This window comes from Salvelinus namaycush, chromosome 2, assembly GCF_016432855.1.
Source record: "Salvelinus namaycush isolate Seneca chromosome 2, SaNama_1.0, whole genome shotgun sequence".
Lineage (NCBI taxonomy): Eukaryota > Metazoa > Chordata > Actinopteri > Salmoniformes > Salmonidae > Salvelinus > Salvelinus namaycush.
In genome coordinates, this window is record NC_052308.1 from 23,865,585 (window position 1) to 23,879,680 (window position 14,096).

Genomic DNA, 14,096 nt, shown 5'->3' on the forward strand with positions numbered 1-14,096 from the left:
CTATAGGCCTAACCTACTTTTCAACATAAAAGTGAAAAGATGTCATTATTGCAGTATATTCAAAAGAATTTGAGTTAGTCCACACTTTCACTGGGGTACACATCCAGCCGCCTTCTCCCACTATAAGTATGTAATGATAACACATTATGGTGTTGTTTCCTCTACGTCATTCTGTTGACATGGTCTGCAGAGGCAGCATTAAACAGATGTGAACATGATACAAGAGTTAACCTTAGTACTAAATTATCAGAAGGCCTACAAAGACAGAGACTGGAGAAGGGATAGGTCCTGGAGCAGAGAGAGGGAGAGAGAGAGGGACAAAGACAGAGACAGGAGAAGGGACAGGTCCTGGAGCAGAGAGAGGGAGAGAGAGAGGGACAAAGACAGAGACAGGAGAAGGGACAGGTCCTGGAGCAGAGAGAGGGAGAGGGACAAAGACAGAGACAGGAGAAGGGACAGGTCCTGGAGCAGAGAGAGGGAGAGAGAGGGACAAAGACAGAGACAGGAGAAGGGATAGGTCCTGGAGCAGAGAGAGGGAGAGGGAGAGATAGAGGGACAAAGACAGAGACAGGAGTAAGAGCAAAGAAAAAATAAATAAACAAATCTGATGTCCCGGAGAATGATAAACCTGCAGAGGTGGAAAGTGATTAAAACACATCATAATGTCTTACTTTTGTGGACCACTTGTCTCTGTAGTAACTCAATCACCCTGTGACTTTCAACTGTAAATGTAAATCGATGTTATTGGGAATGTTTTTCAACATGACAAAGGATCTTATGGTAAAATGCTCTTGTAGAGGTCTAACCATTTTTTAAATTCCTTTTTTCCCCTATTTTTCTTATTCCTTTTGCCACATCATATTTTATGAATTTGTCACATTTGAAGAAACTCATTTTGAGGTCATTTAAATTCAACTGACTTTATGATACCATGTAATATACACTGCTCAAAAAAATAAAGGGAACACTAAAATAACACATCCTAGATCTGAATGAATGAAATATTCTTATTAAATACTTTTTTCTTTACATAGTTGAATGTGCTGACAACAAAATCACACAAAAATGATCAATGGAAATCAAATTTATCAACCCATGGAGGTCTGGATTTGGAGTCACACTCAAAATTAAAGTGGAAAACCACACTACAGGCTGATCCAACTTTGATGTAATGTCCTTAAAACAAGTCAAAATGAGGCTCAGTAGTGTGTGTGGCCTCCACGTGCCTGTATGACCTCCCTACAACGCCCGGGCATGCTCCTGATGAGGTGGCGGATGGTCTCCTGAGGGATCTCCTCCCAGACCTGGACTAAAGCATCCGCCAACTCCTGGACAGTCTGTGGTGCAACGTGGCGTTGGTGGATGGAGCGAGACATGATGTCCCAGATGTGCTCAATTGGATTCAGGTCTGGGGAACGGGCGGGCCAGTCCATAGCATTAATGCCTTCCTCTTGCAGGAACTGCTGACACACTCCAGCCACATGAGGTCTAGCATTGTCTTGCATTAGGAGGAACCCAGGGCCAACCGCACCAGCATATGGTCTCACAAGGGGTCTGAGGATCTCATCTCGGTACCTAATGGCAGTCAGGCTACCTCTGGCGAGCACATGGAGGGCTGTGCGGCCCCACAAAGAAATGCCACCCCACACCATGACTGACCCACCGCCAAACCGGTCATGCTGGAGGATGTTGCAGGCAGCAGAACGTTCTCCACGGCGTCTCCAGACTGTCACATGTGCTCAGTGTGAACCTGCTTTCATATGTGAAGAGCACAGGGCGCCAGTGGCGAATTTGCCAATCTTGGTGTTCTCTGGCAAATGCCAAACGTCCTGCACGGTGTTGGGCTGTAAGCACAACCCCCACCTGTGGACGTCGGGCCCTCATACCAACCCTCATGGAGTCTGTTTCTGACCGTTTGAGCAGACACATGCACATTTGTGGCCTGCTGGAGGTCATTTTGCAGGGCTCTGGCAGTGCTCCTCCTTGCACAAAGGCGGAGGTAGCGGTCCTGCTGCTGGGTTGTTGCCCTCCTATGGCCTCCTCCACGTCTCCTGATGTACTGGCCTGTCTCCTGGTATCGCCTCCATGCTCTGGACACTACGCTGACAGACACAGCAAACCTTCTTGCCACAGCTCGCATTGATGTGCCATCCTGGATGAGCTGCACTACCTGAGCCACTTGTGTGGGTTGTAGACTCCGTCTCATGCTACCACTAGAGTGAAAGCACCGCCAGCATTCAAAAGTGACCAAAACATCAGCCAGGAAGCATAGGAACTGAGAAGTGGTCTGTGGTCACCACCTGCAGAACCACTGCTTTATTGGGGGTGTCTTGCTAATTGCCTATAATTTCCACCTTTTGTCTATTCCATTTGCACAACAGCATGTGAAATTTATTGTCAATCAGTGTTGCTTCCTAAGTGGACAGTTTGATTTCACAGAAGTGTGATTGACTTGGAGTTACATTGTGTTGTTTAAGTGTTCCCTTTATTTTTTTGAGCAGTGTATATTCCCGCGACCCCTTAAAATCCTCCCGCGACCACCAGTATTTGCAAGAAGTCATGTGGCCAGTGTTGAGGCAAATCATTGATATAAGCCTAATGATATGATCGCGTGGAATACATTTGTAGTTGTAAACAGTTTGGAAGTGTGTAGGCCTAACTAATGAGTGGTGAACATGAAATAGTCATCTGTAGTTGTAAACACATTCTCAAACATGTAACTGATGTATTATGAACATGAAAAAAACGAATGTGTAGTTTTAATCGCATTGGCCATCTTGCAACTTAATATTTGCAAGCAATAATTGCATCTGTTCACCTGCTCATTTGAATTTTGTGCTCTCAGACTTTTGGCAGTATTTAAGCGCCCTACTGTGACAAAAATAACATTAGATTTTTTATCATCAAATCAACAAGGCTATCTTCAAGGCTTTGTTTAATGCACTTACATCAAACTTAAACATACCAAAAACCATTTAGTCCAATCAATGTTGATAAATATCATGTGGCTGTTCATGGTCCTGATTTCTGTGTGTGTGTGCGTACGCACGCAAGTAAAACAAAAAATGTTTACTTACTCCACTTGTAGACTAATTGAATGTCAATGCCATCCTCCTTTCTTTCATGTTGGCAAAATGGTCTATGGCTCTGTCATACAGTACACTTTTAGTTTTTGTTGTCACAGGCTACCTAACTAAAATGCTTGCTACTAGCCTAAGTTCCTCAAATGGGCAACAATGAACCAGCTAAGTTAGTGAGTTAGATAGCTAGTTAGCGTGAGCCTACTAGGCTACATCTAGGCTACATATTGAACTTCAATCGTCTCAGGCCAGTGGTACAACATATTAATTTATGGTTAGATAATAGTCATTGGCCTGTACAGAGAATTAAGTCAAAACCTCAAGTCCAAATCCCCATCTCCATCCATGGTTTAGGAAATGGACGATTTAGCAAGCTAGTTACTGCAGGACATCAACACAAGCTGACCATAAACAGACACGTTTTTCTGAAAATTACGTTTTGCTTAGGAAGTGATTTGATTGGTCTGAAGACAAATCCAAACTGGCCTCCCTTGAGGGGCGTTTCGCTGCGCCAGGACAACCCACAGATGAGTTCAGCTCAACGCTGATTGGCAAATTATTTTAATCAATCAATAAAATGCTATGGCGGCAACATGTCTAGACATCTTTTGGTCCAGACAGCTTCATATACATGGCCTACACATACTGAGACAGAGGGGCGCTGTTTCCCTCACTCGGATGATATCTCCGTTGAGATTCAACAACTTGCGAATTGACCGAAAATTATGAAACACAGAGAGATGAGAGAGAAATTATTATATCATTTTTATTGGTCAAATATTTTGGAATTCCTGGCTTGGCATACATGAATACACGCCACTGATGCACACAAGATGGTAGATCTCCAGGAAGAGGGTAAGGTAGCACTGTTGTAACCTATGTAAGTACTAGCTAGTATTCCTTGGTGCGGACCATAGCAAAATTCCCTTTTGCAATGGAAAACTAGGTAGTCCCTTGCAGTTTCAGTCCATTTTCATTCTGTTTGGTGCCTAATGAATACGACCCTGTACTGTCTCCAGCCAAGTCCCAGGCTTTTGTGGGCACACTGCCCCACGATGGCTCATTTGCACTTTTATAGTTTCAGTTTTGTTTTCATGTGTAGAGAGCAGTCTTGCGCATTGACCGTTGACTCAGATTCTACTTTATGAATTCAGAAAGACTGCCACCACTCACTGAAAGATCAAAAAGAATAATGTGAAGGACTGGTCGTGGTCTCCCATCTCATTTGGCTGTAGTGTCTTTAGATTCAAAAAAAAAATGTAACCTTTATTTAACTAGGCAAGTCAGTTAAGAACAAATTCTTATTCACAATGACGGCCTACACCGGCCAAACCCGGATGACGCTGGGCCAATTGTGTGGCGCCCTATGGGACTCCCAATCACTCCCAATCACATGTTGTGATACAGCCTGGATTCAAACCAGGGTGTATCACAACACAAGACAGGTGCATGTCTAATGTCTAAGTTTAGCTGGTTTCTTCTGAAATAAATAATTGACACACATTGTCTGGAAAATTCTCAATAACTTTAACAGAGAAGTCAGATATTTTGGAAGCTTGTGCAGCAGAGCTTTGTAAAGAAAAAGGAAGAAATGTAGTGAATTTAGAAAGGTCCAGCCAACCTTCTGATAAAGGATGCAGTAGTAAGTATTCAAACCTGTCACATGATAAAGCGAAGCGCGCTATGGTACACTGCATCCAAAGGTTTTAGAGTAAAGACCGATGCCGTCTGATAAATGTCACCATAATCAAGAGCTGGCAGGAAGGTTTAATGTACAATTGCTTCCTGGATAGGTCTATAAATATGTCAGCACAGTGATTCCTATGATCTGAGCAATTTAACACATCATTTAAGACAAGTGTAGCTGCTGAAACGTTGCTAGGTCCAGGCCTAAAACCAGACTGGTGCGCACTAGTTAAGAATATCATTTGAAGTACAAAAGTTTGCCAGTGATTCTAATATTTTTACAAGGCAAGATAGTTTAGAAATTGGGCAGTAGTTATCTAGGTCAGGAGGATCCCCACCTTTGTGAAGGGGGAGGACATGCGCCACCTTTTATATCTTAGGTATAGCAGTGTAATGTGTGCTCAATGAGTCGTGGAGCTATTTTAATAAATAAACGTGCCATAATACAAAACAAGAAACCACGAACAACGCACAAACATGACACTAGAACAGAAACAATAACGCCTGGGGAAGGAACCAAAGGGAGTGACATATTTCTTTTATTTCACCTTTACTTAACCAGGTAGACCAATTGAGAACAAGTTCTCATTTACAACTGCGACCTGGCCAAGATAAAGCAAAGCAGTGCGACAAAAACAACAACACAGTTACACATAAACAAACGTACAGTCAATAATACAATAGAAAAATCTATGTACAGTGTGTGCAAATGTATAAGAGTAGGGAGGTAAGGCAATAAATAGGCCATGGAGGCGAAAATAGTTACAATTTAGCATTAACACTGGAGTGATATATGTGCAGATGATGATGTGCAAGTAGAGATACTGGGGTGCAAAAGAGCAAGAGGATAAATAACAATATGGGGATGAGGTAGTTGGGTGTGCTATTTACAGATTGGCTGTGTACAGGTGCAGTGATCAGTAAGCTGCTCTGACAGCTGATGCTTAAAGTTAGAGAGGGAGATATACGACTCCAGCTTCAGTGATTTTTGCAATACGTTCCAGTCATTGGCAGCAGAGAACTGGAAGGAAAGGCGGCCAAAGGAAGTGTTGGCTTTGGGGGTGACCAGTGAAATATACCTTCTGGAGCGCGTGCTACAGGTGGGTGTTGCTGTGGTGACCAGTGAGCTGAGATAAGGCAGAGCTTTACCTAGCATAGACTTATAGATGACCTGGAGCCAGTGGGTTTGGCAACGAATATGTAGTGAGGGCCAGCCAACGAGAGCATACAGGTCGCAGTGGTGGGTAGTATATGGGGCTTTGGTGACAAAACGGATGGCACTTGGTCAGCCAAGCTAGGGAGAGGGAGCCTAACAGAATAAATATTACTGACTAGAGCACAAGACTGGGTCTGAGACAGGGAGAGAGTTAGAGACGGACAAACACAGAGACCACTGGGACAGAAGCAAGAGCAAAGAATTTACAAAAAATAATGTCCCAAAGGAGAGTGCTAAAACTGCAGAAGTGGAAACTGACAAAAATACATTGCAATAACCAGGTCCAACCTTTTTATGCGAGTAAAGAGTAAAGTACATGTCGGATAAAACACGTCATGACAGGCCTGATGGAAAAATAAAGATTTTCGTGTAAACTTTCCAAATGTCCACTAAACAAATACACTAGACAAGGTGGGTTTCTTTTTGTGTCTGTAAAATGAATTATGCGAGAAATGTCGATGGAAATGCTTTTATGCGTGCAAATATTGATATAATAACCATCATATCAAAGTAATTTTGGAATCACGTGATGACATGTGTGGTCCTCCCACTATGACTTTATGAGAAATCATGCTACAGATAGGCAACAGATTAAATCAATTATGATGAACTTCACAGGGTGGTGAAATTGCAAGATCCTACAGCTTGATCCTCCTTTCCAAAATATCGTTTGGCTGCCACCTGACAAATAATCTCGCTCCTTTGTCCATAATAATAATCTCATCATGTAGGCTATACGTGCGTTCTAGTCAAGAAGGCGCAGACAGCACTGTTGGCTAGAGCGCACGTGCCAATACCAGACTATATAACGCAAAACACTTTGTGAGAAAACCATCAGTAGAGTTGAAATTGTGAGGGAAACTCATTTACATAAAGAAAATGTATTTGGTGCATGGGAATTTAAACACAAAATGTATTTTTTTTATGCGCAGTATGTCATCACGCACAACCTTTTATCTGCAACAAGTCAATTTGATGGAAACACAACTCTGGTGGGAAAATGCGCATATTGTTTTTATGCAGATTTGAGAATATTCGCATGAAAATCTGCGCATATTGTTTTTATGCAGATTTGAGAATATTCACATGAAAATCTGTCGCTAATTGGATGGAAACCTAGCTACTGTTTTTCTTTTTTGGACAACTTTTCGCTGTAGTAAATCAATCACACTGTGACTTTCACTTTCAGCATCATAACTGTATGCAAATAGATGTTATTGGGAATTAAGGATTTGAAGGTACAATGCTCTTGTAGTTGAAAGGTCTGAACATCTTTGTAGTCATTTTGCCACTTCATATTTTATGATTTTTGTCACATTTGAAGAAACTGATTTTGAGGTCATTTAAATTCAACTGAGTTTATGATACCATGTAATTTATATATTACGTATACTTTTCTTCTGTCTAAGTATCACATGGAAGTAACTGATTAACTCCCTCACCTTCCTTGGTACATAAATATGAATGTATTTGTGTACATACTGGTATGTGTTTAATCACAATTTTAAAAAAGTAGAGGAATAATAAGGCATATATCTGGAATGGATATTGTGAGAATTTGGTAAACACATTGATTGCTATAGTCTGAAGTCATTGGAAACAGTATGTAATTGTATAATCAGCAGTAAAGCACTGATTGGGTGTATCTATCAGGTTGGGGTCAATTCCATTTGAATTCCAGGTATTGTAATTCAGAAGTAAACCAAATTCCAATTCCAAATCCACATTTTCCTCATTTATAAGCGTTGAAAATAATTGAAATTTCAGTGTACTTCTCGAGTTGACTGGAATTAAAATGGAATTGACCCCAACCCTGGTATCTACAGTATTGCTAATTGCAGTTGACACTTGTCATTGAAACATAAAAAAAATAAGTAAATTCACATTTATTTTCTTGTCACGCCTTCTCCCACTCAAAAGCGCCAGGCTCCCTAGCATTACTCACTCCTGCCACCATCAGTATGCCTTCCCTCGTCACAAGCATCAGCAATTATTGGACTCACCTTGACTCAATCACCTGGGTCATTACCTCCCCTTTATCTGTCTGTTCCCAAGCTCTGTTCCCTGCTTCAGGATTAAAGTTAGTTTGTCTTTGCATACATGGTTCTGACGCTGTCTCTGTCCTGTTTGATGTCTGTTCCATATTAAATGTTCTACTCCCCGTACCTGCTTCTCTTCTCCAGCGTCAGTCCTACAAAATCCTGAAGCCATCATATGAAGCATCGGGGAGTGCTGGCTTTCCGGTTGGTGGTGACGTCGGGTCCGGGCGCCGCCGCTGATGGAACCAGGGGTGCCTAAGTCAGGTCGTCGGGCTTCCACGCCCTAGCTGGCTCGAGAGTTTTTCTTGTCCCGGTTGGCTCAACAGGCGCCCATCCCACGTCAGGCCTCAGCTGGTTCGACAGGCTCCCACGCCCCAGCCGTTTCGCCGGGCTCCCACGCCGGTTCATGTCATACTTGTTCTTTCTCCCTTCATTAGTGCAGGGCATGGGTGAATACTCTAATCAATCTTCACGTTATCTCAAACACTTAATCTTTCCCTGGAGTAACTTTTCCTTTGCTGGGCATGGCAGTTTCTCTTCAGGTTTCTTACTCAATTAACTTTCACTGGACGTGCTAATATTGTCCTCTGAAACCTCTCTGCTTGATTCACTCTCTTCTTGCTTATCTGCAGCTCCCTTATTGTTTCTATCATCATCATCATCATCTTTATTAGTCTTTTCCTCTGAAACTCTTCTAAGTTTAAGGTTATGCTCTGTTTGCTTATGTCTAGCTCGCTTTCTCCGATCATCAGTAATTGTCTCTGAAACTACACCACTAGGTCCACATTCTGATTGCTTAATAGCTGCAGCTATTATTTTCAGAGAATCAGTAGTGGGGCGCTAGAGTAGGTGGATATTTAAAGAGTTCCCGTTACCAAATACTCCATAACTGGACTGAGCAGTATCATTTTGCATAATTGGTAGACACTCAGAGGATGAATCAGCACTGGTGTTTTGATTCCTTCCACTAGTAGTCTTTGAGGCCTGACTGGTACCTTTGTTTCTCTAAGTGTAACTAGTCACAAGACCACGCACGTTATCATGCGGTATGGATACCGTGTCAACCACACATTGTTTGGCGTTCCCAATCGCACTAAATCACTAACCAAATTTCCCATTACACTCCTATCCGTTGGCTTACCCTTGTTAACATAGTGAGACAGACTGATGACTGGTAGTGTTGTCATCACTGTCATCTGAGTATATGCCATTCTGTTTCAGATCTGGTTTCAGATCAATTGGGTTCTTATTACGTGGGAATGTCCCTTCCCTAAATGTACTCTTGATCTTCTTAGGCACGACAAACTGATGTTTGACCTCATAGAGCTTATAGGCATACTCAACTAATTCCTTGCGTTGTTGCTGAACAATGACAGCGGAAATGAAGTAGTTGAGCACAGTCTCATTCACATTGTACAGGTTGCCTTTGACAAGAGTTTCCTCCAGGAAGAAGCGGACGAGTGGGGCCTGGTAGTGGGGGAACCCCAGAGTGCCCAGGCACTTCAGGATGCGGGTGATGCGCAGGTTGTTGTGTGTATGTCTACCATAAACAAAACACAAGACCAACAAAAATACAAGGGTACTGTTAACCTCAGCACTGTTATTCACAGAAGGTTCATTTTAAAACTGAAATTGTAGTATTAAAAAAAAAAAGGTATTCATTTTTTTACCTTTATTTAACTAGGAAAGTCAGTTAAGAACAAATTCTTATTTACAATGACGGCCTACCCCGGCCAAACCCGGACGACGCTGGGCCAATTGTGCGCCGCCCTATGGCCCTACTCCAAATCACGGCCGGATGTGATTCAGCCTGGATTCGAACCTGGGACTGTAGTGACGCCTCTTACACTGAGATGCAGTGCCTTAGACCGCTACAAGGATTAGAAAATAAGTTAAATGACCAAATATAGAACTTGCTAACCTGTCCATGTTGTCAAATCTGTCGCGCCAGTTATTTGCACGTCGCACTTCCCCTGTTGTGTCATTTGACAGCTGGATGCCGTAGAAGTCCAGCATGAGCTTGTACGACTTGACCAGCCTCTTCTTTGCAGTTTCATCTTCAAGAAAAGCCTGAGAAGGAAGCGGATTGTCAGTCAGGACAACAATATATTTTCATTCATTTCTATGTCGCCAGTCAATAGATATGACTTACAGTATGTAAATGCAGTATGTAGAGAATACTTTCTTTCCTCAAAGAAACTACTATATTTTTGGCTTATGCAACAAAGTACCTCAATTTCCTTCTTGGTGAGTTCTTTGGCTTGATAATTCATTCCTCGTTCTTGAAGAGGGAACAACCTAAATCAAATGTTTGTTTAATATATATATATATATTTTTAAGAAAATAATTGAATCATAAATTATTAAAAATGTATTAAAAGCCCATATAAATGTTAAGGAAACTGACCATTGGATGTATGAGTGAACTCTTTCCAGTTTTGAATAATCCCCATACCAGTTATTGTGAAAGTCCTCAATGTAGAAACCTTATCAGAGAAAAGGTTACAGTTACAAATGCCCATGTCTTGGGGTCTTGTCAAATCTACACAGCATTCAACAAACAGTATACAGTGCCTTCAGAAAGTATTCAGACCCCTTGACTTTTTCCACATCTTGGTAGGTTACAGACTTATTCTAAAATTGATTAAATAGTTTTATTCCCTCAATCTACACACAATACCCAATAATTACCAAAGCAAAAACTGGATTTTATAAATGTATGCTAATATATACAATTAAAAAACTTAAATATTACATTTACATAAGTATTCAGACCCTTTACTCAGTACTTTGTTGAAGCACCTTTGGCAGCGATTACAGCCAAGAGTCTTCTTGGGTATGACGCTACAAGCTTGGCACACCTGTATTTGAGGAGTTTCTCCCATTCTTCTCTACAGATCCTCTCAAGCTCTGTCAGGTTGGATGGGGATTGTTGCCGTACAGCTATTTTCAGTTCTCTCCAGAGATGTTTGATCGGGTTCAAGTCCGGACTCTGGCTGGCCACTCAACAACATTCAGAGACTTGTCCCGAAGCCACTCCTGCATTGTCTTGGCTGTGTGCTTAGGGTCATTGTCCTGTTGGAAGGTAAACCTTCACCCCAGTCTGAGGTCCAGAGCGCTCTGGAGCAGGTTTTCATCTCTGTACTCTGATCCGTTCATCTTTCCCTCAATTCTGACTGACTAGTCTCCCAGTCCCTGCTGCTGAAAAACATCCCCACAGCATGATGCTGCCACCACCATGCTTCCCCGTAGGGATGGTGCCTGGTTTCCTCCAGAAGTGACGCTTGGCATTCAGGCCAGAGTTCAATCTTGGTTTCATCAGACAAAAGAATCTTGTTTCTCATGGTATGAGAGTCTTTATGTGACTTTTTGGCAAACTCAGGGCAGGCTGTCATGTGCCTTTTACTCAGTAGTGGTTTCCGTCTGGCCACTCTACCATAAAGGCCTGATTGGTGGAATGCTGAGGAGATGGTTGTCCTTCTGGAAGGTTCTCCCATCTCCACAGAGGAACTCTAGAGCTCTGTCAGAGTGACCATCGGGTTCTTGTTCACCTCGCTGACCAAGGCCCTTCTCCCTCAATTGCGCAGTTTGGCCGTGCGGCCAGCTCTAGGAAGAGTCTTGGTGGTTCCAAACTTCATCCATTTAAAAATTATGGAGGGCACTGTGTTCTTGGGGACCTTCAATGCTGCAGACATTTTTTTGGTACCCTTCCACAGATCTGTACCTGTACAATCCTGTCTCGAAGCTATACGGACAATTCCTTCAACCTCATGGCTTGGTTTTTGCTCTGACATGCACTGTCAACTGTGGGACCTTATTTAGACAGGTGTGTGCCTTTCCAAATCATGTCCAATCATTTCAATTTACCACAGGTGACTCCAATCAAGTCGTAGAAACATCTCAAGGATGATCAATGGAAACAGGATGCACCTGACCTCAATTTCGAGTCTCATAGCAAAGGGTCTGAATACTTAAGGTATTTCTGTTTTGCTTTGTCATTATGGGGTACTGTGTATATATTTCAGAGGATTTATATTTATTTAACCCATTTTAGAATATGGCTGTAACCTAACAAAATGTGGAAAAAGTCAAGGGGTCTGACACTGTAGATTACCATCAGGGGAGGAGGCCCTCTGTCCAAGGTAGAACTGTAAATTAGGCATACGCCTATCATCCTGAAAAGAAGATGCAATGCAAATTCAGAATAGGGAAATTAGTTAGATGCCTGAATTTCAACAGTACAGGATTCATATCAGAGATTTTGTGACGAGAATGAGGACTTTGCATATCCCTTGCTGCATTTCTGAAACTGTTAAACCTGTATGACTGAAAACACATTTTCTGAACTCACTCCATGAGTTGAGAAAATGGCAGATACTGGAAACACCTGACCTGAACAATACTGATAGGCCCACGAGTCTGAGCTCAATATGTAAAGGGAACTGTTTGGAAGGGAACTGTTTCACTAGCTTCATAGGCTGGATACCATTCTACCACTGAAATACACCTACTCTAGCAAACTTTAGGAGCCATATCCATTAATGCCCTACATGTATATGAAGGTATGAAAGATAGGCTATAATCAGTATTCCTGCCTATCAACTCAATACAACATGTGACATCCAATGATGCCGTACAAATGCAACGTTTACTAAATGGCATCTAATAATAGTTAAATATTGATGAATGTCCCTCAATAAACCTGTTTATAAACATAGTAGTATATAAGAAATGAGAACATACTTACTCGTTGCCTTGTTGACTGAATGGTGTACTGAGTAAATACAAAAAAGGAAAATTCTTAATGGGGCCATCAGCAGTAGAAACAACAGCAAAGCGCTCTCCCCACCCTGTTTCGGTAAAAAGCTGAGGGATGGGGAGGGAGAAATGTAACCACTTTCAAATTCACAGACAGAGCTATGGATGAGCTGACCATCCATTATATCAACATTCCAGTTTTAACCATGTGTGTTTACATTTACTTTTTTTTTTACAAACATTGGAGTAAAACAAGCTTATATTTTGAGGTTCTGGTGGGGTACGACAGTTGAACTAAGTTCACAAATCATTTATAAGTTATATTCTTCAATAATCAATGGGTACATATCATTAATTTATAAGAACAAATATGAATGTAGCAACTGCAATTAGCCCCTTTAAGCAATGTGAAGCGGTGCAAAATGACAGTATTGATACATAATGATACACATGTATAACAATGCTCCACAGACTTGGGTCTATGAGAGGGAACAAGAGGTGGGGCCTTGGATCAAGCATTTCATATAGGCCTAATTCAATAAACACACACAGATCTTCAACATCACAGAAAACCAATGATCCTAAACTCCAATCTACAACCTAATTAGCCTACTCATCATGTCATTATGGTTATATACATTTAACAAATATTTCAAATGTAAATGTTTCTTTGGAATATTACATTTACTTAATCCCAGCTGTATTTTATGGTGGAACCTAGGCCTACTGTATCATCATCATTCTCTGAAACTACAAACTCATCAGCTGAGACCACATGCACCAACGTATCGTCAGGGCCAAGGGACCTGAATACTTACATTGTTGGTTCTCTTACGACTTGTTTCTTCACTTGTTGGATCCTCCCATGTTGAGTCGTACTCGCAATAGTACTCGTTGGTGTCCTGGATGAGTCCTGGATGATCAGGAGGACAATTTTGGATGATCAATCTCCAAACATGTATGGGGAGTATAATTAAACGCCAGAAGGCGCGTTTAAGCAGAGTAGAGCAATAGCATCCGTTTAGCCATAACCAAAACCGTTCAACCCTGGGACACATCCTACATTTTCGTCTCAGCTCAGCAAACAATTTGACTATCGCTGGCAGGGCTCTCCCTGTGTGAATAGCCATAGACATAGAATGGATTATATTCTATGGGAATAGCCCTAGCCAGGCGCACACCATGCCTTAATAAGAGAATATGCTATTAAAAAAGCTATTCAAAACGTTCCAAATGTTAACAGTCGTTAAGATGAAGGAAATCAAGACGAGTTGAGCATGCCACCACGATATCCTGCACTCGGAGAATATCTGTACA

The 14,096-nt window shown here is 41.8% G+C and overlaps 1 protein-coding gene across 1 annotated transcript; it reads right to left on the reverse strand.

Annotated features, from left to right (window-relative positions):
- Nucleotides 1-7,023: 7,023 nt before the first annotated feature.
- LOC120060403 (opioid growth factor receptor-like) lies at nucleotides 7,024-14,096 on the reverse strand. Its single transcript, XM_039009705.1, has 7 exons — nucleotides 13,598-14,096; nucleotides 12,769-12,887; nucleotides 12,136-12,196; nucleotides 10,429-10,507; nucleotides 10,253-10,319; nucleotides 9,943-10,091; nucleotides 7,024-9,561 (listed from the first exon to the last, which is right to left on the reverse strand). The coding sequence occupies exons 3-7, from the start codon at nucleotides 12,182-12,184 to the stop codon at nucleotides 9,168-9,170; spliced, it is 738 nt and encodes a 245-aa protein (XP_038865633.1). The 5' UTR covers nucleotides 12,185-12,196; nucleotides 12,769-12,887; nucleotides 13,598-14,096; the 3' UTR covers nucleotides 7,024-9,167.